Raw genomic sequence first — 21,069 nt, forward strand, 5'->3', positions numbered from 1 at the left:
TTAGTTTACAATTAGTTTTTGCGTTCACATTCATTTAGGTACCTTGTGATGACAATGCAAGTCAAAGTGAATCTGGATCACTTTGTGTTCACATTGCACTGGACTTGAAGTGAAGTGAACTGAGACCACTGCCGAAGTCAATTCTTTTTTTTATAGAGAAGACGAGAGACAAGAGACTTCTTCTTTTTGCGTTCATGTTAGTTCAGTTAGTTTTAGATACCAGACAAAGTAGATCTGGATCACTTTGTGTTCACATTGCATATCACTAATGGACCACTGGTCCTGAAGCAGAGAAAAGCCATACTACTCCTTAAAAAAACAGAAAATCTGAATTTTTGCATTCAAATTAGTTTACAATTAGTTTTTGCGTTCACATTCATTTAGTTACCTTGTGATGACAATGCAAGTCAAAGTGAGTCTGGATCACTTTGTGTTCACATTGCACTGGACTTGAAGCGAAGTGAACTGAGACCACTCCCGAAGTCAATTCTTTTTTTTTTTTAGAGAAGACAAGAGACAAGAGACCTCAGACAAGAGACTTCTTCTTTTTGCCTTTTATGTTAGTTCAGTTACTTTGAGATACCAGGCAAAGTAGATCTGGATCACTTTGTGTTCACATTGCACTGGACTTGAAGCGAAGTGAACTGAGACCACTCCCGAAGTCAATTCTTTTTTTTTTTTAGAGAAGACGAGAGACAAGAGACCTCAGACAAGAGACTTCTTCTTTTTGCGTTTATGTTAGTTCAGTTAGTTTGAGATACCAGGCAAAGTAGATCTGGATCACTTTGTGTTCACATTGCATATCACTAATGGACCACTGGTCCTGAAGCAGAGAAAAACCATACTACTCCTTAAAAAAACAGAAAATCTGAATTTTTGCATTCAAATTAGTTTACAATTAGTTTTTGCGTTCACATTCATTTAGTTACCTTGTGATGACAATACAAGTCAAAGTGAATCTGGATCACTTTGTGTTCACATTGCATATCACTAATGGACCACTGGTCCTGAAGCAGAGAAAAACCATACTACTCCTTAAAAAAAAAACAGAAAAGCAGAATTTTTGCATTCAAATTAGATTACATCAAGAATACAAGGTCAAGGCAATCTGGATCACTTGTGTTCACATTGCACAGGTCTAATGAGACCAATCCTTTTGAAACTGAGATCATAAAACCCCCAAAGAAACAGTAAAGCAACTCGGTTCTTTTTGCGTTTACATTCGTTTAGACTTTTTACAGCAAAAGTACAAGGCACCGTGAATCCGGATCACATTGTGTTCACATTGCACAGGTTTAATAAACCTCTGTATTTTAATTGAGCCGAACAGGACTACTGCGTTTACGAAACTGAAGTCAGTCCTCTTAAAAAAAAAAAAAAAAAAGAACCAGATCAGATTAGCACCCAGTTCACATTAGTTTTGACACTTTATGACACAAATATGTCAACCTGGATCACTTTGTGTTCACACTGAACAGGTCTAATGAATCGAGATGTACTCAGTCAAGTCCTTTTGAAACCCGAGTCAAGTCCTTTTGAAACCCGAGTCAGTCCTTTTTATTTTTGCATTCACACTTTACGGCGAAAACACAAGACAAAGCGAATCCAGATCACTTTGTGTTCACATTGCACACTTTGAATCAACCACTGGACTACTTTGGTTTGGAATGTTCACGTAAGCGCGAGAAACAGCCTTGTCAATCTGAACCGGTTCCGAACAGATGAATTAGACCAGGTGCCAGAGTCTTGACTCTGGTTCTTTTGGAGGGTCAGTTAGTGTGGTGCCCCGTTCAAATCCCTCCGTTTTTTTCCAACAACCCAGGATCCCACTTTTGTCGTGGAAGTCACGGTCATTTAACCATCCATTTTCTGTAGCGATGATCCGGTTTGCGGTTTTATCCATGCGGTTTACACCCTGGATTGGTCACCAGCCGGTTTCAGGGCACAAGGAATCAATCAGCTGCACATACGTCCATCGTCATAGTAACACCGTAACTTCCTGGTAGACCACTTGACTTTGAGAGAAAAGGACTGGTCATCAAGTCCAGATCCGACCTCTGACACCGTCACAAACCTCGGTGGACTCCCAGAAGTTATCTACTTGTTCAGGATCCTTGAGCCAAAGGTGGTCTCGACCCTGCACCGGGAACCGATCAGCTGTACCCCATTTGTCACAAAACCCTTTGGAGTTGGACTAGTCATCCAAGCACCCACTTCCACACTACTTTTCCTCTTGTGAACTTCTGACTTTGGTCCAAATGTGGTTCACACCCTGGAGTGGTCACCCATCAGTATACAGGTTCAAACCTGGGTTGAGGGCCCTCCTCGGAGTCGCGTGACAGCACCATATGTGACCGAGGAGAGCGCCGCAATCTGGTTAACGGCGGTTTTGTGCGTCTTTCCCTCATCGCTCTTGCGTATCTTCTCCCGCTGCTGGCCGCCCTCAGCATATCAAAGCTCGCGGGCCTCCCACTGATGTGGTGCGCTGCCAAGAACCCAGACCTTGAGCTCAAATACCCAACTTCAATCTGGCAAAGCCTCCATTTTGGATGATCCCTAGACGCGCACCGTGTTCGTACTCGTGTGTCAACGAAGCCCCGACCTTCATCGGACTGTGGAAGTGTGCGGCGGCAGCTTTTCATCAAGTTCGAATGTGTCTCCGCAAATCCCACTCTCGCTCGCATCCTAACGTGTTCCTGATGTTCCTGGCGGGAGTCGGAAAAGTCTCATGCCGGATCTATTAATGGCCGTCACTCTGGCATCATTATTTGCATGGATCTCAGCTGTTCTTCTTCTTGCAACAATGTTCTGGTTGTCCTTCAGGACTTGGTTTGATGGACACTTGTCCAAGCATGGTGCCGTAGTTTGACTGACAGCTCTTGCGGAACATTTGTTGTGAAGCGTTCCTCGTGTCATGTGACCCCCGCACAGGTCCAAGAGAACATGTGGCCCACTTAACATGGCGGCTTCCCTTGGTGTCCATAATTAGAGCCTGGTGTTGGTGTAATGACAGAGAGGGGGGGGGGTGGAGGCAGGGCACAAGATGCCCCCCCCCCGCCCCTCCTCCTCTAATCTTCTATTTATCATCGTCATCATCGTCATCATCATCATCACCAAGAGCAGCGGCATCACAACACTCGCACGGCGTGGACCCGGCAGCACGTTGCGTTCCCTTCTTGCTTCAACAGAGAGCTTCTTTATGGTGCTTTCAAGGGACTCCGTATAAACGCATTATTTGTCAACGTGAGTCGCAATGTAGTGTGGACCAAACAGGAAGTACTTTGAGTTGGATGGCCGTCTTTGTAGCCTCCTAATGAAAGGATGGATGACTGAAAGGGGGCAGAGAACACAGCCCTGTGGCACTCCCATGTTATTTGTTTTGGGACTGGCGTTAAATGTTTATGCGTTTTATTAGCAATGCAGGCTAATAAATAATAAACAGTAAACATTGTCTTTTTAGGCTCCAAAAAACCTTGTCTCTTGATCCCTCGAGTGAGCAACCAAGATGGCGACAGAGGCGAGGAAAAACTCTCGGTAAATTCATGTGTTTACAAACGAAGCACACATTCCTCCGCCGCAGCCGTCGGCCATGTTTAGTGTTTACATTTGACAAGAAGATCTAACCACGTTAGCTCTAAGGGGGATATTTCCAAGTTCCACGCTGCCTTGAATGCAGCATTCTGCCTTTTCAATGCTGTCTTCACTCTGTCAATCATCAGGAAATCGAACCGTGTACTATCTGGGATCCCACCAAATTCCGTATTCAGCGTTTTCAACGTTGTCTTCAAGCTTATTTCCGTGATTAAACATTGAACGCAACTCTGGGATATTTCCTACTGTCTTGAATGCAGCTTTATGCTCTCTTTCTGTATCTATCGACTATGGTACACGTTGTGGTCGTCAGCCATGTTTGCTTCATGTTTGACTTGTGTGTCTTATTTCCGACTTCCGAACTGCTTTCATCAGCGATCATGCTGCACGTTCGATAACTGGGATGTCGTACGTTTCAAAGCTTTGGCTCAGAAAATGTATCAAATACACACTTTAGTTTTGGTCTGCGTTTCCTGTGTGGCTACTGATATGTTGGTGTGTCCTTGCTATCATTTGGTGAACACATAAACTGGTCAAAGTGGGACCTCTCCACTTTCCAGTAAACCTTTTCTCATGTGCATCACCGCCCCCTGTGGGTCAGGAGTGGAACGGCATGGATCTGATCATAAAGCACAGCGGTCGGCTTTCACTTGGGCGGTGCGGTTGCAGGATCCTGCCGGCTCCAAGCCCTTCCAGACCTTGAGGTCGGCCGGCACCTCTATGGTTCTATGGTTTGGCTGGGTGGCGTCGCGTGTGGGGAAAGTGCAGCCCGCCGCAGAGCGCTCTGATGTGGGCCGGCGGCCAGAACCCCTGAGATCGCCGAGCTTGCGGCCACATGCTCCGCACCGCAAGAGCGTATCCTTCTGCACGTTCCTCTCTCCCCCCCCCCCCCCCCCCCCCCTCCCGTGACGTCGCCAACGTGAAACATGTGCGTGCCAGCACAGCTGGCCTGAAGAACGCCTGTTCCTGTCATTAGCTACGCCGTCTTGGATCATCCCTGCGTAGTACCTCTATAAATACCAAAATACCACAGGCTGCCGTCCAGGTGTGTGTCGGAATGCCATCAGTCATCCTGTTGCGTCACGCCAACACTTCCCTCACGTCTGCCTTCCACGCCCGTCGTGTATCAGCAAGGGGCGTCTATGTTTCCATGTTAACCCCTTGGGGTCCACCCAGTTTTACATATCACCTTAATAACTACTCATCTTGGGGGGGGGGGGGGGGGCTACAGGGTAGGGGTGTTTATAAACATGCCTTCTTCTAACTTAGAATGCAAATATCAAATGTAGGATTCAAAACGTATTTGACAAAATTAGCTAACCACAAAGTATAATGTATAATATCTTATGTCATCGTTTTATTTGATTATTTATTATTTATTTGGAAAAATATACGGATTACCATTTTTAATAAGAACGTTGAAATAGTTGGAACATTTAAAAAAACAGCTAGGATTTACAGTATACATACTGTATTATACAGTATACATAATGTATTATACAGTATACATACTGTATTATACAGTATACATACTGTATTATACAGTATACATAATGTATTATACAGTAAACAATATACATTATGTATTACACAGTATACATACTGTTATACAGTATACATACTGTGTTATACAGTATTACAGTATACATACTGTATTATACAGTATACATACTGTATTATACAGTATACATACTGTGTTATACAGTAAACAATATACATTCTGTATTACACAGTATAGATACTGTATGACACAGTATTACAGTATCATACTGTATTATACAGTATACATACTGTATAATAACTATTATAATAACTGAAACTATGTATTACACAGTATACAGTATATCATTCTGTAATACACAGAATACAGTATACGTACATACTGTATTATACAGTATCTGGCAAAGCTAACTAATAACTGTATTATAATAACTGTAAAACGGTATATATTACTGTATTACACAGTACTACAGTATATCATACTGTATTACGCAGTACTACAGTATATCATACTGTATTACGCAGTACTACAGTATGCATAATGTATCACGCAGTATACAGTATACATAATATATTACGCAGTATTACAGTATATCATACTGTATTACGCAGTATACAGTATATCATATTGTAATACGCAGTATTACAGTATACCATACTGTATTACGCAGTACTACAGTATACATAATGTCTTACGCAGTACTACAGTATACATAATTTATTACGCAGTATTACAGTATATCATACTGTATTACAGTATACATACTGTAATACACAGAATACAGTATACACACTGTATTATACAGTATCTGGCAAAGCTAACTAATAACTGTATTATAATAACTGTAAAACGGTATATATTACCCAGTATTACAGTATACATATTGTATTACACAGTATTCCAATAGTATATATTGCCCATGAATGTTAAAGGCTGGTACGTGGATGGGAATGTGTCCTGTTGAGGATTCCCGTCTCCAATCGTGGTGATTAAGGAAGTACGTGGACGTGTCTTTCAGGCTCAGATTCTGCTGGACTGCGGAGAAGACAACATCTGCGTTCCCGACTTGAAGCTGGCGGTCCAAGGGTGAGTTCTCCCTTTCCTCTCCCATTTCTAGGATAAAGATGGGAAATGCCGTGGATACCGGCTCTCAGACTAGACTGGTACGATTGGGGCGGGGCTATTAAAATGTGAGCTGCCAATCAGCAGTCACATAAACGTAAAGAAGAATTGGCCAATCTGGCATTGCCATATGGCTTCCCAGCATGCCTTGCGGCACCTGTTGCCAAAGCTACTTGCTGTTGTTTGTTATTCTCCACAGTACTAGTAGTTACTTATCCTTTCTTTACCTGTTCAATGCTCTCATTGTGGCGTGTTGCAAGTACTGCCCCTTTAAGAGGGCGTGGGAATAAAAAACAGTCCACTTTGTTTTGTTTCATAAAAAAACGGGTGTTTATTACTCCGGACAATAAAAGTGTAAAAATGATTTGCGACGCTGGCCGGCTACAAATCCGTGTCAGCCAGCACGCTAAAAACACCAGCGCCGTCTGTTTTTCCTGCTCCGCTGCCGACTTTCACACTCCGGGGGAAAACTCAAGCGGCAGTTTCCTGCGCCAGGAGCGGGTTCCCGGCGTCTGGTAAAAACAGGAAGTGCGTGCCGCAGGTGCTACGGCAAACAGGATTCAGGCCAGATAACGTGGAAAATGCCCGCAATCCTGTCCTGATGTCGGGGGTGCAGAAATCTGTTAGCGTTTTTCTCCGCCCTGATACTCCCTTCGCCGCTCTGTCATTTTCATTTCCTATATTTATCCGCCATCTGCGTGGATGCGCCGACCCCCGCCGTACGGCAAAAAGCGGCTGCGAGGGGGGGGGGCGCCCAGAGTGCGAGTTCAGGAAAGTGTCATTAGCACAATTAACACCACGTCTGGCCGTTTAAAGCCAACAAAACCAGGAAGAGAAGGTCCGTGGTTCCTGCCGTGTTTGTTTCTGGCACGGGGTTGGAGGGCGGGCGGGCGTCCCTCAGGGAGGCCTCACCGTGTTGAGTCCTTTTTTTAATTTGCTTTAAAAAAAAAAAAAACAAAGAACAGCTGATTTACAGTACAGGGGGGCCTCAGCAAGGCCGCCCCCCCCCCTTTATGAGGGCTAATTAGAAGCATGTGCTTGACCCTCGCTCGATGTGGAATTCCTCATTGTTCCTGGGAATAGGAGTCGTTTTTACAGTCGGCACGCCAACGGAGAGCTTCTTTATGGTGCTTTCAAGGGACTCTGTATAAACGCATTATTTGTCAGCGTGAGTCGCATTGTAGTGTGGACCAAACAGGAAGTACTTTGAGTTGGATGGCCGTCTTTGTAGCCTCCTAATGAAAGAATGGATGACTGAAAGGGGGCAGAGAACGCAGCCCTGTGGCACTCCCATGTTATTTTTTTTTGGGATTTTAGGATTTGTCAAACTGGCGTTAAATGTTTGCATAGTGGAACTGGCGTACCCAAAAAATAAAAAATCCTTTTTGCTTTATTAGCGATGCAGGCTAATAAATAATAAACAATAAACATTGTCTTTTTAGGGACAGGAAGGAAGTGTACCTGGGCGACGACAACGCCCTCACCCTCACCTTCAACGCCAGGAACGAGGGCGAGGGCGGCGCGTACGAGGCGGAGCTCTACGTGGTGCTGCCCCCCGAGGCCGACTACAGCGGCATCGCCCGCAATAACGAGGTGAGCGTCTTCCGCCCTCCCCAATAAAGTAAACCCCCCCCACCCCCCCCACAGTCTTTTTGGACGCTTTTTTTTCCTTTGTTTGTCACCTTGAGCAGAGCTTGACCCAGCTGACCTGCAGCTACGAGACCGAGAACCAGACCCGATACCTCAGCTGTGACCTGGGAAACCCCATGAAGTCTGGAACCAGCGTAAGAACGCCGTTGTTCACTTGTTCACTTTTCTGACCAAAATATGTATCATAATTCCTTTGGACCAAGGCTAGAAATATGTAAAAAACAAACAATGAATGTGCCAAATATTATTATTATTATTAATATCATCATAGTAATATTTTGAAAGTATACACTTATTTTGTTCATTTCATTGTGTTTTTGATATTTATTTTTGCTGTATTATTTTTTAAGATAATATTTAATAGTGTATATTGATTTGATAACTTATTATTTATAACTTATTATTGTATGAATTATCTAACTTTTAAATTTTTTAATTTTTTAACTTTTTAACTTTTAAAATTGTAATAATTTTTATAAATATCAAAATTCTCAAAAAAAAGATTTAAAATAAGTAAAATGTTTATTTTTAAATCATTAATATCAATAATAATATCAAAATAGAATTCATACTAAAAATACTTTTCAAAGTAATCATCATAGTAATATTTTTAAATTATACACTTATTTAGTTAATTTCTGTCTGTGTTTTTGATATTTATTTTTGCTGTATTATTGTTCAAGATCATAATAATAGTGTATATTGATTTGATAACTTGGTGTATATTATATAACTGCATATTAATTATTGTATGAATTATCTAACTATTTTAATGATTTTTATAAATATCAAAATTCTCAAAAGAATATTTAAAATTAGTTGAATGTTTATTTTTAAATCATTATTATCAATAGTAATATCAAAATAGAATTAATGCTAAAAATTGCTAAATATCAAAATAAATGTCAAAATGCGAGTACAAATCAACAAATTATGTCCGTAAAATCAAGTGTATAAAATGAGTAAAATAAAAAAATGTATTTTGTCCAAATATAAAATGGATATAAATACTGATTTTTTTTTTTTTAAATATGTCTGTCTTACATTAATGACACTTTTTTCATTGTATTATTTTTTTAAAATACATTTTCATTCAGCAATAAATTTAATGTCAACTCAAAAATGAAGAATACATTTCACGGGTACTTTTGATGGTCAAACAATTCACAATTTGTCCTAAAATAAAAAATAATAATAATAAATGTGTACATTTAATATGACCTTTAATGGTTTTGTGTTGTATTTGGCAACGTGGTGCATGCTAGCCGTAGTTCCGTCCATCTCTGTGACTCGTCCCACTTTATTTCACCCATGATTGTTCCCCCCAGCTGTGGGCAGGTCTTCGCTTCACAGTTCCTCGCCTGAAGGACACGCACAAAACGGTCCAGTTCGAGCTGCAGATCCGCAGGTAATCGTCATCACCAAAGGTTCCTCTTCTGGTCCTCCGGACCTACTAACCGCCATCCCTCCTCTTGCAGTAAGAACCTGGACAACTCCCACAGCGAGGTGGAGTCGTGCAAGCTGGAGGTGGTGGTCCAGGCTGAGGTCATCCTGCAGGGGTGAGGAGTCGCCGCCACGTCTCTCCGGTGGAGGTTCTTCCGGACTTTTCCAAGCGTGTTCTCACTCCCAGGGCGTTGCTTTCAGGGTGTCTCGGCCAGATAAGGTCTTCTTCCCGCCCGCCAACTGGAAGGTGACCAAGAACTACGCGGTGGAGCAGGAAGTGGGGCCGGCCGTGGAGCACATCTACGAGGTGAGCCATGCTTTTCCAATCGGTTCCTCTCCAACCAGCTCAGCCTTTGCTACCTTTGTAGGTGGGATGCATGTTCATTACTGATATTTCACTGTTTTACATTTTTAATAAATGTGGAAGAAATTTCAGAAACTGGTTCCCACTTTCCAAGTATGGGATATTTGGTGTGGAATTTTAATGTAACAAAAAATATTTTATCCATTTTGGTATGTCGCTCTGACATAACAAATTGCATGTTCTGGATACTTGTTGCTAGGCAGAGTTGAAAGCGCCCTAAAGGACATTGTAAAATATGTTTTATCAATAATTCCAACACTTGGGACATGCAATGTGGAAGAAAGATTTTCTCATTCTGGAATGCTATTAAAAAATGTCTTGGAAAATGTCTTCAAAGTTGTGATTGTCATGTGTAGACAAAAGTTTAGAGACACTCTTTAACACTATTCAATGAAAATGTGTCTCTACTTTTGTTTCTCATTAGTTGTCAAAAGTGTAGAGCCACTTACTCATGCTATTGAATTAAAAAATGTCTCTAAGCTTTTGTTTCTAATATGTAATCAAAAGTTTAGAGACACTTTTTCATTGAATAGTATTGGAGAGTGTCTCTAAACTTTTGTCTACAAATGACAATCAAAAATTGACTACAGATTAGAAGCAAATGAATGACAAAGTGTCTCTAAACTTTTGTCAACAAAGTTTGGAGACACTTCATCGTTCAATAACATGGGAGTGTCTCTAAACTTTTGATTACAGATTAGAAACAAAAGTTTAGAGACTTTTGATTACAGATTAGAAACAAAAGTTTAGAGACACTCTCCAATTCTATTCAATGAAAAGTGTCTCTAAACTTTTGTTTCTAATATGTAGTCAAAAGTTTAGAGACACTTTCCCATGTTATTGAATGACAAAGTGTCTCCTTACTTTGTTGACAAAAGTTTAGAGACACTTTTTCATTGAATAGTATTGGAGAGTGTCTCTAAACTTTTGTCTACAAATGACAATCAAAAATTGACTACAGAGTAGAAACAAATGAATGACAGTGTCTCGAAACTTTTGTCAACAAAGTTAAGAGACACTTTATCGTTCAATAGCATGCGAAAGTGTCTCTAAACTTTTGATTACAGATTAGAAACAAGTTTAGAGACACTCTCCAATTCTATTCAATGAAAAGTGTCTCTAAACTTTTGTTTCTAATATGTAGTCAAAAGTTTAGAGACACTTTCGCATGCTATTGAACGATAAAGTGTCTCTTAACTTTGTTTACAAAAGTTTAGAGACACTGTCATTCATTTGTTTCTACTCTGTAGTCAATTTTTGATTGTCATTTGTAGACAAAAGTTTAGAGACACTCTCCAATACTATTCAATGAAAAAGTGTCTCTGTTTGTCAACAAAGTAAGGAGACAATTTATCATTCAATAACATGGGAAAGTGTCTCTAAACTTTTGACAACTAATGAGAAACAGAAGTTTAGAGACACTTTTCATTGAATAGAATTGGAGAGTGTCTCTAAACGTTTGTTTCTAATCTGTAATCAAAAGTTTAGAGACACTTTCCCATGTTATTGAATGACAAAGTGACTAAACTTTTGCCAACAAAGTTTGGAGACACTTTATCATTCAATAGCATGCGAAAGTGTCTCTAAACTTTTGACTACAGATTAGAAACAAACGTTTAGAGCCACTTTATCATTCAATAGCATGGGAAAGTGTCTCTAAACTTTTGACTACAGATTAGAAACAAAAGTTTTGTTTCTAATCTGTAGTCAAAAGTTTAGAGACACTTTATCATTCAATAGCATGCAAAAGTGTCTCTAAACTTTTGACTACAGATTAGAAACAAAAGTTTTGTTTCTAATCTGTAGTCAAAAGTTTAGAGACACTTTATCATTCAATAGCATGCAAAAGTGTCTCTAAACTTTTGACTACAGATTAGAAACAAAAGTTTAGAGCCACTTTATCATTCAATAGCATGGGAAAGTGTCTCAGAACCTTTGACTGGTGTAGACAACATCCGTCCTTATGCAACTTTTAAAACTTGTAAAACCCGAATGAACTAAAATGTTGTTTTCCAGCTGGTGAACAACGGGCCGGGTCGCATCAGCCACACCCTGCTGGAGCTGCGCTGCCCGCTGGCCGCCCAGGGCCACGGTCTCCTCTACCCCCTGGAGTTCTCCACCGAGGGCCCCATCAACTGCAGCGCCGACGGCAACGTGAACCACCTTCGTCTCAAGGTGAGTCTTGACGCCCGCGTGGACGCTGCGTCTGGATTGTTTGTGTTGACGTCTACACGTTACGCCGCAGCTGCAGCACGCGCCGACAGAACCGCCTCACTTGGCGCTCAAAGCGGCCGAGCATCGCGTGGAGAAGAGGGACGTCCACAGGAACGCCCCCCCGCTCTCTCACCTCACCAACCTGGTAAGACAACACCTTTACTCCTTTGTCTCACACAAACTACAACATGACCCATGAAGTACTTGTGTACTCGTGTACTGTATGTACAGTACCTTGGCAGCGTGAATACAATTACTGAAACATCATGTTCACATATGACCTTTGACCTCAGATCCTTGGCCATCTTGGGCTTAGTAGTCAAGGGCAATGCCAGCCATTCTTGCAGTAAACCAAATAAGACCGAAAGTATTACACAAAGTCACAGAAAACGCAGTACTACATCAGAACACAAAGTATCCTTTCATCAATTCGATCGCCTCGCTAGCGGGTAGCGAACGACTGTGGTGGCAGAAATCCATCAGATTAATCCAAAGGATTCCAAACGAGGCCGGAGATAATCCACCAGGAACCTTGAACAGAACCTAAGAGAAGAAGACAGGAAGTAGTGTTGCATCTCGTCCCCCGCGGGGGGCCGGTGGGGGTGGTCTTCCTCCACATCAGGTCTTGAACACACTCGGCTGCTTTACGGGCGCATCGTTAAGACCACCGTGAGAAAACCGGTGCTCGGGCCTTTTTTTTTTACAGTCGCATGACATTCCTTGGAATTTGATTGGAAGCAGGCGTGGATGGGAGGGATCTTTCCAACATTGGACTCTTTTTTTTTTTTTTTTTTTTTATTCGACCCGCGGCATGACTGTGGCTCCTATTTGTTGGACTTGGACCATGCGGTTCTTTGAAAATCCGCGTCCTTCACCTGTCAGCCACTCCAGGAATGTTTTTGCCTGCGCTAGCGTGGCTGGAATATCCAACGGAACCCGGAAGTCAGAACACGGAGTTCTCATTTGTTTGAATTGGGACGACATACATCCCATGGGAAATAAATCATCTGTTCCAGGGTCAAATAAAGGATGTGTTCATTTGACTGACATGATGTCCAAGTGATTAAGAATATTTTCCAACTTTTCCATGTTGGGACACTGAAGCACATTTCCTGCTTTGTGTTTGTAGTCGTGTTCCAATGTGGACTGCTGGGCCCTGCGGTGCCAGGTGGGCCTGCTGGAGAAGGGGACCACCGCCATTCTCAAAGTGCGCTCCCGCATCTGGGCGGAGACTTTCATGGAGGTTTGTAAAGCCTTTTTTTTTTTTCTTTTTAATTCCACGGATCAGCTTTGACTGGTGTTTTCCCACCGGGCTCCATTTCCAGACCTGGTCAGGAAATGAAAAGGGAATCTTGTATAGTTGTGCCAAAGATGATGGCTGAGTTGAGTTCTAACCTTCTTCTGTCCCGTTTGAGCCACTTGGCCGTGTTTAATATCAGAACACGTGACGTGAATCAACTACAGTACAGAAGAGCCGTCATGACGGAAGAAATGAGTTTCACCTCGTCTTTGTCGCCACCTGGCGTCCTATTGGCGTATTACATGCATGTTTGTGTTGCAGAAAGCCTACAAGCAGTACGTGCTGGAGTGTGTTGCCAGATACAGCGTGAAGACCATGCCCTACGCCATCAAGCCCAGACATCTTCCTAGTGGACACAAGAAGGTACTACCGTTAGTATTTATAGCAAAGCTTATGCTTTTCACAGTATTTTCCAATATCGCCAAGTTGTATGAAGTTATCCCGATACTGTGGCCCTTGGTGTAAAAGTATCACAATGGTATCATAAAGTATGGACATAAGACGATGGTGTGGTGTTCAGGTGGTGACTCCGGTGGTTTGGAACAAGCCCGATATCGACAACTCCGTCCCGCTGTGGATCATCATCCTCGCCATCCTGGCGGGTCTGCTGCTCCTCGCCCTGCTCATCTACATCCTATACAAGGTCTGTCAGAGGAACACTACACGATACCTGTGTAGAGGAAGTACCATGTGCCATGATACTGTTGTCGGAAACCTTGGAGTATTACTGTGGTCAATGGAAAAGTATTACCGTATTACATTGTTATCAGTGGTGCGATATGGGTGCGATGCGGGTGATAGATGATTATCATCTATGAAGTATGATGATCCTGATTATCTGATATTATCATAAATGTAGAAATACTACAGTAATCATTTGGCAACATTGTTATCAGTGGTGCGATACGGGTGCGATACGGGTGATAGATGATTATCATCTATGAAGTTTGCGGATCCTGATTGTGATATCATAATGTAGAACTACCACAGTAATCATTTGGCAACATTGTTAACAGTGGTGCGATACGGGTGATAGATGATTATCAATTATGAAGTATGCTGATCCTGATTGTGATATTATCACAAATGTAGAAATACCACAGTAATCATTTGGCAACATTGTTATCAGTGGTGCGATACGGGTGATAGATGATTATCAATTATGAAGTATGCTGATCCTGATTGTGATATTATCACAAATGTAGAAATACCACAGTAATCATTTGGCAACATTGTTATCAGTGGTGCGATACGGGTGCGATACGGGTAATAGATGATTATCATCAATGAAGTTTGCGGATCCTGATTGTGATATCATAATGTAGAAATACCACAGTAATCATTTGGCAACATTGTTAACAGTGGTGCGATACGGGTGATAGATGATTATCAATTATGAAGTGTGATTATTCTGATTGTGATATTATCACAAATGTAGAAATACCACAGTAATCATTTGGCAACATTATCAGTGGTGCGATACAGGTGCGATACGGGTGATAGATGATTATCATCTATGAAGTTTGCGGATCCTGATTGTGATATCATCATGTAGAAATACCACAGTAATCATTTGGCTACATTGTTATCAGTGGTGCGATACGGGTGATCGATGATAATCATCTATGAAGTATGCTGATCCTGATTATCCGATATTATTATTCATGTAGAAATACCACAGTAATCATTTGGCTACATTATCAGTGGTGCGATACGGGTGATAGACAATTATCAATTATGAAGTATGCTGATCCTTATTGTGATATTATCATAAATGTAGAAATACCACAGTAATCATGTGGCAACATTGTTATCAGTGTTGCGATACGGGTGATAGACAATTATCATCTATAAAGTATGCTGATCCTGATTGTGATATTATCATAAATGTAGAAATACCACAGTAATCATGTGGCAACATTGTTATCAGTGTTGCGATACGGGTGATAGATGATTATCATCTATGAAGTATGCTGATCCTGATTATCCGATATTATCATAAATGTCGAAATACCACAGTAATCATTTGGCAACATTGTTATCAGTGATGCGATACGGGTGATAGATGATTATCATCTATGAAGTTTGCGGATCCTGATTGTGATATCATAATTTAGAAATACCACAGTAATCATTTGGCAACCTTGTTATCAGTGGTGCGATACGGGTGATAGATGTTTATCATCTATGCTGATCCTGATTATCTGATATTATCATTTATGTAGAAATACCACAGTAATCATTTGGCAACATTAACAGTGGTGCGATACGGGTGCGATACGGGTGATAGATGATTATCATCTATAAAGTATGCTGATCCTGACTATCCGATATTATCATTAATGCAGAAATATCACAGTAATCGTTTGGCAACATTAACAGTGGTGCGATACGGGTGCGATACGGGTGATAGATGATTACCATCTATAAAGTATGCTGATCCTGACTATCCGATATTATCATTAATGCAGAAATATCACAGTAATCGTTTGGCAACATTATCAGTGGTGCGATACGGGTGCGATACGGGTGATAGATGATTATCATCTATAAAGTATGCTGATCCTGACTATCCGATATTATCATTAATACAGAAATATCACAGTAATCGTTATCAGTGGTGCGATACGGGTACGATACGGGTGCTGGACCTTTGATGGTCAACATTGTGTCCTCTGTGTGCCAGCTGGGCTTCTTCAAGCGCTCCCTCCCGTACGGCACGGCCATGGAGAAAGCCCAGCTCAAACCCCAGGCCGCCTCCGAAGCCTGAGAGCACCCCTCCGGACCCTGCAGGACCCAGAGACCCAGAGACCCAGGCCACGTGATTGCAGGCAGAGACCACTGGAACTGGTGTGGACCGAAGACAATACGACCATCCTTCAAACCAAATGAATGTGTTTTTTTTTTTTGCAATGGAGTTTTCACCCCTAGAGCATGCTGGGTAAAAAAAAAAAAAGCCTCCAGCGTCCAAAGAGGAAAACGCGGGTATGAAAAAGTGCTTGGGGTCCATCCATGATGAGGGACCATGACGACCACGATGGCGGCTCGCATCGCTTCAGTTGTTTTTGCACTCAAAGGAAATCTACTGATTGGCTAACAAAGACGCCAAAGACTGACTCCGCCCTCTTTTTTTATTTTTATTCCTCAACCGGCCTGCTACTGATGGTTCTATTCCCGAGACTTCTCCAGGTGCTTCTTTGTGTGGGCGGACTCGAAGGTGACAGTCGGCAGCCCGGTAGCGTGCTAAGTTGTTAGCGTGTAGCCGGCGTCTTGTTACTGTGACAAAGTACTCGGCGTAGTACTCGACTAGTCATTGAGCAAAAAGACTGCAGTACTCCACTTTGGTGTAAATATTTGCTGACTCGCGTCGCTCGCTTGGTGTGAACGCTTTATTTATGAATGATTGTTGTTAGCCTATCAGCTCCCAGACCTCCTGCTTAGCCCCGCCCCACTCTGGCAACATCCGTACCATATCACAAGTATTGCAGTAATTGCAGTATCGCAATGTTTATACTACCATGGCCATAGTATTACGATACTTTGAAATGGATGACTTTCGGTATCAGCGTTGCGATATCGTTGTGTGCCATAAGTCTACCATTGTCATTCATGTATCACGATACCATGGTCATCAATATGGAAATATTGTGACTATATGTACTGTCACTGATGTCCACGTATCATGATACCGTTGTCACTGATGTCCAGGTATCATGATACTATTGTCGTCATCAATGTAGAAATATTGTGATACTACTGTCATTGGTGTTGAAGTATTGCGATACCAACATCACCAATTTCCAAGTATCACGATAACAATGTCATCAAAGTCCAAGTATCATGATACCATTGTCGTCAGTGCCCAAATATCATGATACCAATGTTATCAATGTCCTAGTATCGTGATACTATTGTCATTGATGTCCAATTATTGCAATACTATTGTCATAAATGTGAAAATATTGCAATACCATTGTCATTGATTTTGAAGCATCGCAATACCATTTTCACCCATGTCCAAGTATCATGATACCATTGATGTTTAAGTATCATGATACCATTGTCATTGATGTTTAAGTATCATGATACCATTGTCATTGATGTTTAAGTATCATGATACCATTGTCATTGATGTCCAAGTATCATGATACCATTGTCACCTTTGTCCATGTATCATGATTCCATTGTCACTGATGTCCAAGTATCATGATACCATTGTCACTGGTGTCCAAGTATCATGATACCATTGTCACTGGTGTCTAAGTAGCATTATATGGATGTCCAAGTATCATGTTACCATTGTCACCGATGTCCAAGTATCATGATACCATCTTCACTGATGTCTACATATCATGATACCATTGTCACTGATGTCCAAGTATCATGATACCATTGTCACCTTTGTCCATGTATCATGATTCTATTGTCACTGATGTCCAAGTATCATGATATGGATGTCCAGGTATCATGTTACCATCGTCACTGACGTCTACATATCATGATACCATTGTCACTGACGTCTACATATCATGATACCATTGTCACCGATGTCCAAATATCATGATACTGATGTCTAAGTATCACGATACCATTGTCACTGATGTCCAAGTATCATGATACTATTGTCACTGATGTCAAAGTATCATGATATGGATGTCCAAGTATCATGTTACCATTGTCACCGATGTCCAAGTATCATGATACCATTGTCACCGATGTCCAAGTATCATGATACTGATGTCCAAGTATCACGATACCATTGTCACAGATGTCCAAGTATCATGATATCATTATCACCGATGGCCAAGTATCATGATACTGATGTCTAAGTATCACAACACCATTGTCACTGATGTCCAAGTATCATGATACCGATGTCCAAGTATCCTGATACCGATGTCCAAGTATAGCGATACGGTGATGGAGGCGGGCCAAGCAGGCGCTGGTAGTTGACTGTTGTTTAAAGGTGCAATATTTATAAAGATGTTTGTTGTTTGTTTGCTGTTGCCAGAAGTTGATTTGAAATCCGTATCGTTTTCCATAAGCACATTTTTCATTCTGTCTTGATCATTTCCACTTTTTGCTGTTTTTAAGGATTTTTTTATTTGCTGGAACACAAAGCAGTTGATGGATGGATGGTTGGATGGATGGCCTGGTGATCGACCATCATCCATTCATCCTGGATCATGGCCTTCTGGCCTCCTGCTGCTTCAATGTCTTTAGAAGGACAGGCGTCCATCATCCAAGGCACTGCCCCCATCCCCCTTTCAAATCATGTTGTACATATTTAAGACAAGGACACTTTTATCGGAACTTGTCTATTTTCTTCCCCCATATTGGGGCATTTCCCCCCTGGAGGAGATCCCGCGGTGATTTACAAAATGTCAACCTTGTCCTGTTTGTATTTGAAATAAAGCTTTTCTCTTTTGACCCGAATGGAGACGCAGGTCGCTTGGGAAAATAATTTATTGCGTATGAAACAGGAAGCATGTACAGGACGGCGGTGAGCAGTGATTGGTTTAGCAACGACTGACCAGGAAGTGAGAGGCTAGCGTGGTTTCTTTAGCGGTCTGTCGCCATGGCCGCCGCGCCGACTGCTGCTAGCTTTCCAACGTTCTTGATAGCTGCGTTAGCTTGCGTTGGCTGTCGATCACCTTCAGGTGGTGGATGTAATGGCGGATGTTGCTGGGACTACTCAGGGGGGGGGCGTGGTCAGAGTCTGGAAACACAAAAACCAAGTAGCATCATTTAGAAAAATATATACCACTTTACACATGTCCATATTTTTTCCCAAATATTAACATAAAAGTCATTCTAAGACACGAGTACAATTTACAGTCAAAATTCACAACAAAAAGTCATACATTTCTACATTTTTTCGTAATGTTTTATAATAATTAGTACTTCGAAATGTACAAGAAAAAAGCAACATTTACGATTTTATTCCCATGAATTTAGAACATTTTTTCAAAAAATGTATGACTTTTTTATAATAAAAAAATACAGTTTTTTTTTATTTTGAATTTTTTTTTCTTGAATTAAAAAAATCGTACTGTCTGAAAGGAAAAAAGGCGTAAATTTAAGACTTCTTTCTTGTAATTTCACAACTTTTGTCTCATAAATTTACAACTTTTTAAAAATAATTGTAATAAATAATTTGTAAATTTACAAGAAAAAAATAATACAAGTACAATTTTATTTTAGTATATTTACAACTTTTTTTTGCATGACTTTTTAATAAAGAATAATTAAGAAAAAAATATCAAATTATGACGATTTTCTTGTAAATTTGACACATTTTTGTATGACTTTTTAATAATAAATAATACAGTTGTAAATTTACAGGAAAATGAATCGTACATGCGTGACTTTTTTCCTGTAAATTGACAACTTTGTTGTTACAAAAAATGTACGATTTTATTCTCGTACATTTACAACTTTTTCTGATAAGTGTCTGACTTTATTAAAATAAATATGGCCGAAATGACAGATAAAATGAAAGTGATCCATATTTCAAACGTGCGCTTACACGTGGAAAGGCGAGCAGCGGGACCTTCGAGAAACATCCGATCGGCTAATCCTCTCTGGGGCGATGACGGCACTGCGGGGACGTCAAAAGGCATTTTGTACATTAATTGGCCATCACATCAATATTTTTTTATAATAATCATATTGATTCATGTGTTTTAATATTCATTGAAAATAAAAATGACATTATCATTATTGCTATTCAATTGTTAATGTTTTAAGTAATAATACTTGCAACAATATTTTTTTACATAATAATAATGATTATGTTTTAATATGAATTAAAACTAAGTATAATTATATTATTATTACTAGCAATAAATGCCTATAGTTTCTTTACAAAAAAAATATTTTAAAATATAACATTTTTTTAGAAAAACTTTTCAATGACAATAAATAAGGCACTAATACTATATTGTAATATTACAGTAGTATAAGTGTGCATAGTACAGTACTGTAAGTGTGCATAGTACAGTACTGTAAGTGTACATGGTACAGTACTGTAAGTGTGCATAGTATAGTACTGTGAGTGTGCACAGTGCAGTATTGTAAGTGTGCATAGTGCAGTACTGTAAGTGTGCATAGTATAGTACTGTGAGTGTGCACAGTGCAGTATTGTAAGTATGCATAGTGCAGTACTGTAAGTGTGCATAGTGCAGTACTGTAAGTGTGCATAGTACAGTACTGTGAGTGTAGATCGTAAAGTACAGTCAGTGTACATGGTACAATGCTGTAAGTGTGCATGGTACAGTGTTGTAAGTGTGCATAATATAGTACTGTGAGTGTGCACAGTGCAGTATTGTAAGTATGCATAGTGCAGTACTGTAAGTGTACATGGTACAGTACTGTAAGTGTGCATAATATAGTACTGTGAGTGTGCACAGTGCAGTATTGTAAGTATGCATGGTGCAGTACTGTAAGTGTGCATGGTGCAGTACTGTAAGTGTGCATGGTGCAGTACTATAAGTGTGCATGGTGCAGTGCTGTAAGTGTGCATCGTAAAGTACAGTCAGTGTACATCGTAAAGTACATGGTACAATGCTGTAAGTGTGCATGGTACAGTGCTGTAAGTGTGCATATTGCAGTACAGTAAGTGTGCATGGTACAGTGCTGTAAGCGTGCATGGTAAAGTGCTGTAAGTGTGCACGGTAGAGCGCATAGTAAGCAGTAAGCGATATACGTAAGTAACGGTCATCAGTAGAAGAGGATGAACGTTCACCGTAAGGTTGCCTCCTGCACACTTGAACCATCCTGACGGTTTTGGCGATCATTCGCTGTGGACGACATTCCGACATTCCTTAGTTCCCAAGGTGTTTTGTTTCCATGGTAACCTGTCCATCACCTACCACCTAAGGT

General features: G+C 40.8%; 2 protein-coding genes across 4 annotated transcripts in view; one reads left to right on the forward strand and one right to left on the reverse strand.

Moving 5' to 3' along the window:
- itga5 (integrin, alpha 5 (fibronectin receptor, alpha polypeptide)) overlaps window positions 1–18,610 on the forward strand; it is a 75,890-nt gene extending 57,280 nt beyond the window's left edge. For all 3 annotated transcript variants that reach the window (XM_058050649.1, XM_058050650.1, XM_058050651.1), the window contains 12 exons: window positions 6,111–6,178; window positions 7,657–7,807; window positions 7,906–7,998; window positions 9,193–9,272; window positions 9,343–9,423; window positions 9,509–9,614; window positions 11,688–11,846; window positions 11,917–12,030; window positions 13,015–13,128; window positions 13,447–13,548; window positions 13,706–13,828; window positions 15,872–18,610. In XM_058050649.1, coding sequence (XP_057906632.1) covers window positions 6,111–6,178; window positions 7,657–7,807; window positions 7,906–7,998; window positions 9,193–9,272; window positions 9,343–9,423; window positions 9,509–9,614; window positions 11,688–11,846; window positions 11,917–12,030; window positions 13,015–13,128; window positions 13,447–13,548; window positions 13,706–13,828; window positions 15,872–15,955 — 1,275 coding nt within the window. In that variant the 3' untranslated portion in view covers window positions 15,956–18,610. The remainder of the gene's footprint in view (window positions 1–6,110; window positions 6,179–7,656; window positions 7,808–7,905; window positions 7,999–9,192; window positions 9,273–9,342; window positions 9,424–9,508; window positions 9,615–11,687; window positions 11,847–11,916; window positions 12,031–13,014; window positions 13,129–13,446; window positions 13,549–13,705; window positions 13,829–15,871) is intronic.
- A 26-nt stretch (window positions 18,611–18,636) lies between these two features.
- rapgef3 (Rap guanine nucleotide exchange factor (GEF) 3) overlaps window positions 18,637–21,069 on the reverse strand; it is a 30,275-nt gene continuing 27,842 nt past the window's right edge. The window contains exons 25-27 of the mRNA XM_058050652.1: window positions 20,933–20,987; window positions 19,715–19,786; window positions 18,637–18,904 (exon numbers count right to left, since the gene is read on the reverse strand). Of these exons, the coding sequence (XP_057906635.1) occupies window positions 18,786–18,904; window positions 19,715–19,786; window positions 20,933–20,987 (246 nt within the window). The 3' untranslated portion in view covers window positions 18,637–18,785. The remainder of the gene's footprint in view (window positions 18,905–19,714; window positions 19,787–20,932; window positions 20,988–21,069) is intronic.

The sequence above is a fragment of the Doryrhamphus excisus genome, chromosome 16 (assembly GCF_030265055.1).
Source record: "Doryrhamphus excisus isolate RoL2022-K1 chromosome 16, RoL_Dexc_1.0, whole genome shotgun sequence".
NCBI lineage: Eukaryota > Metazoa > Chordata > Actinopteri > Syngnathiformes > Syngnathidae > Doryrhamphus > Doryrhamphus excisus.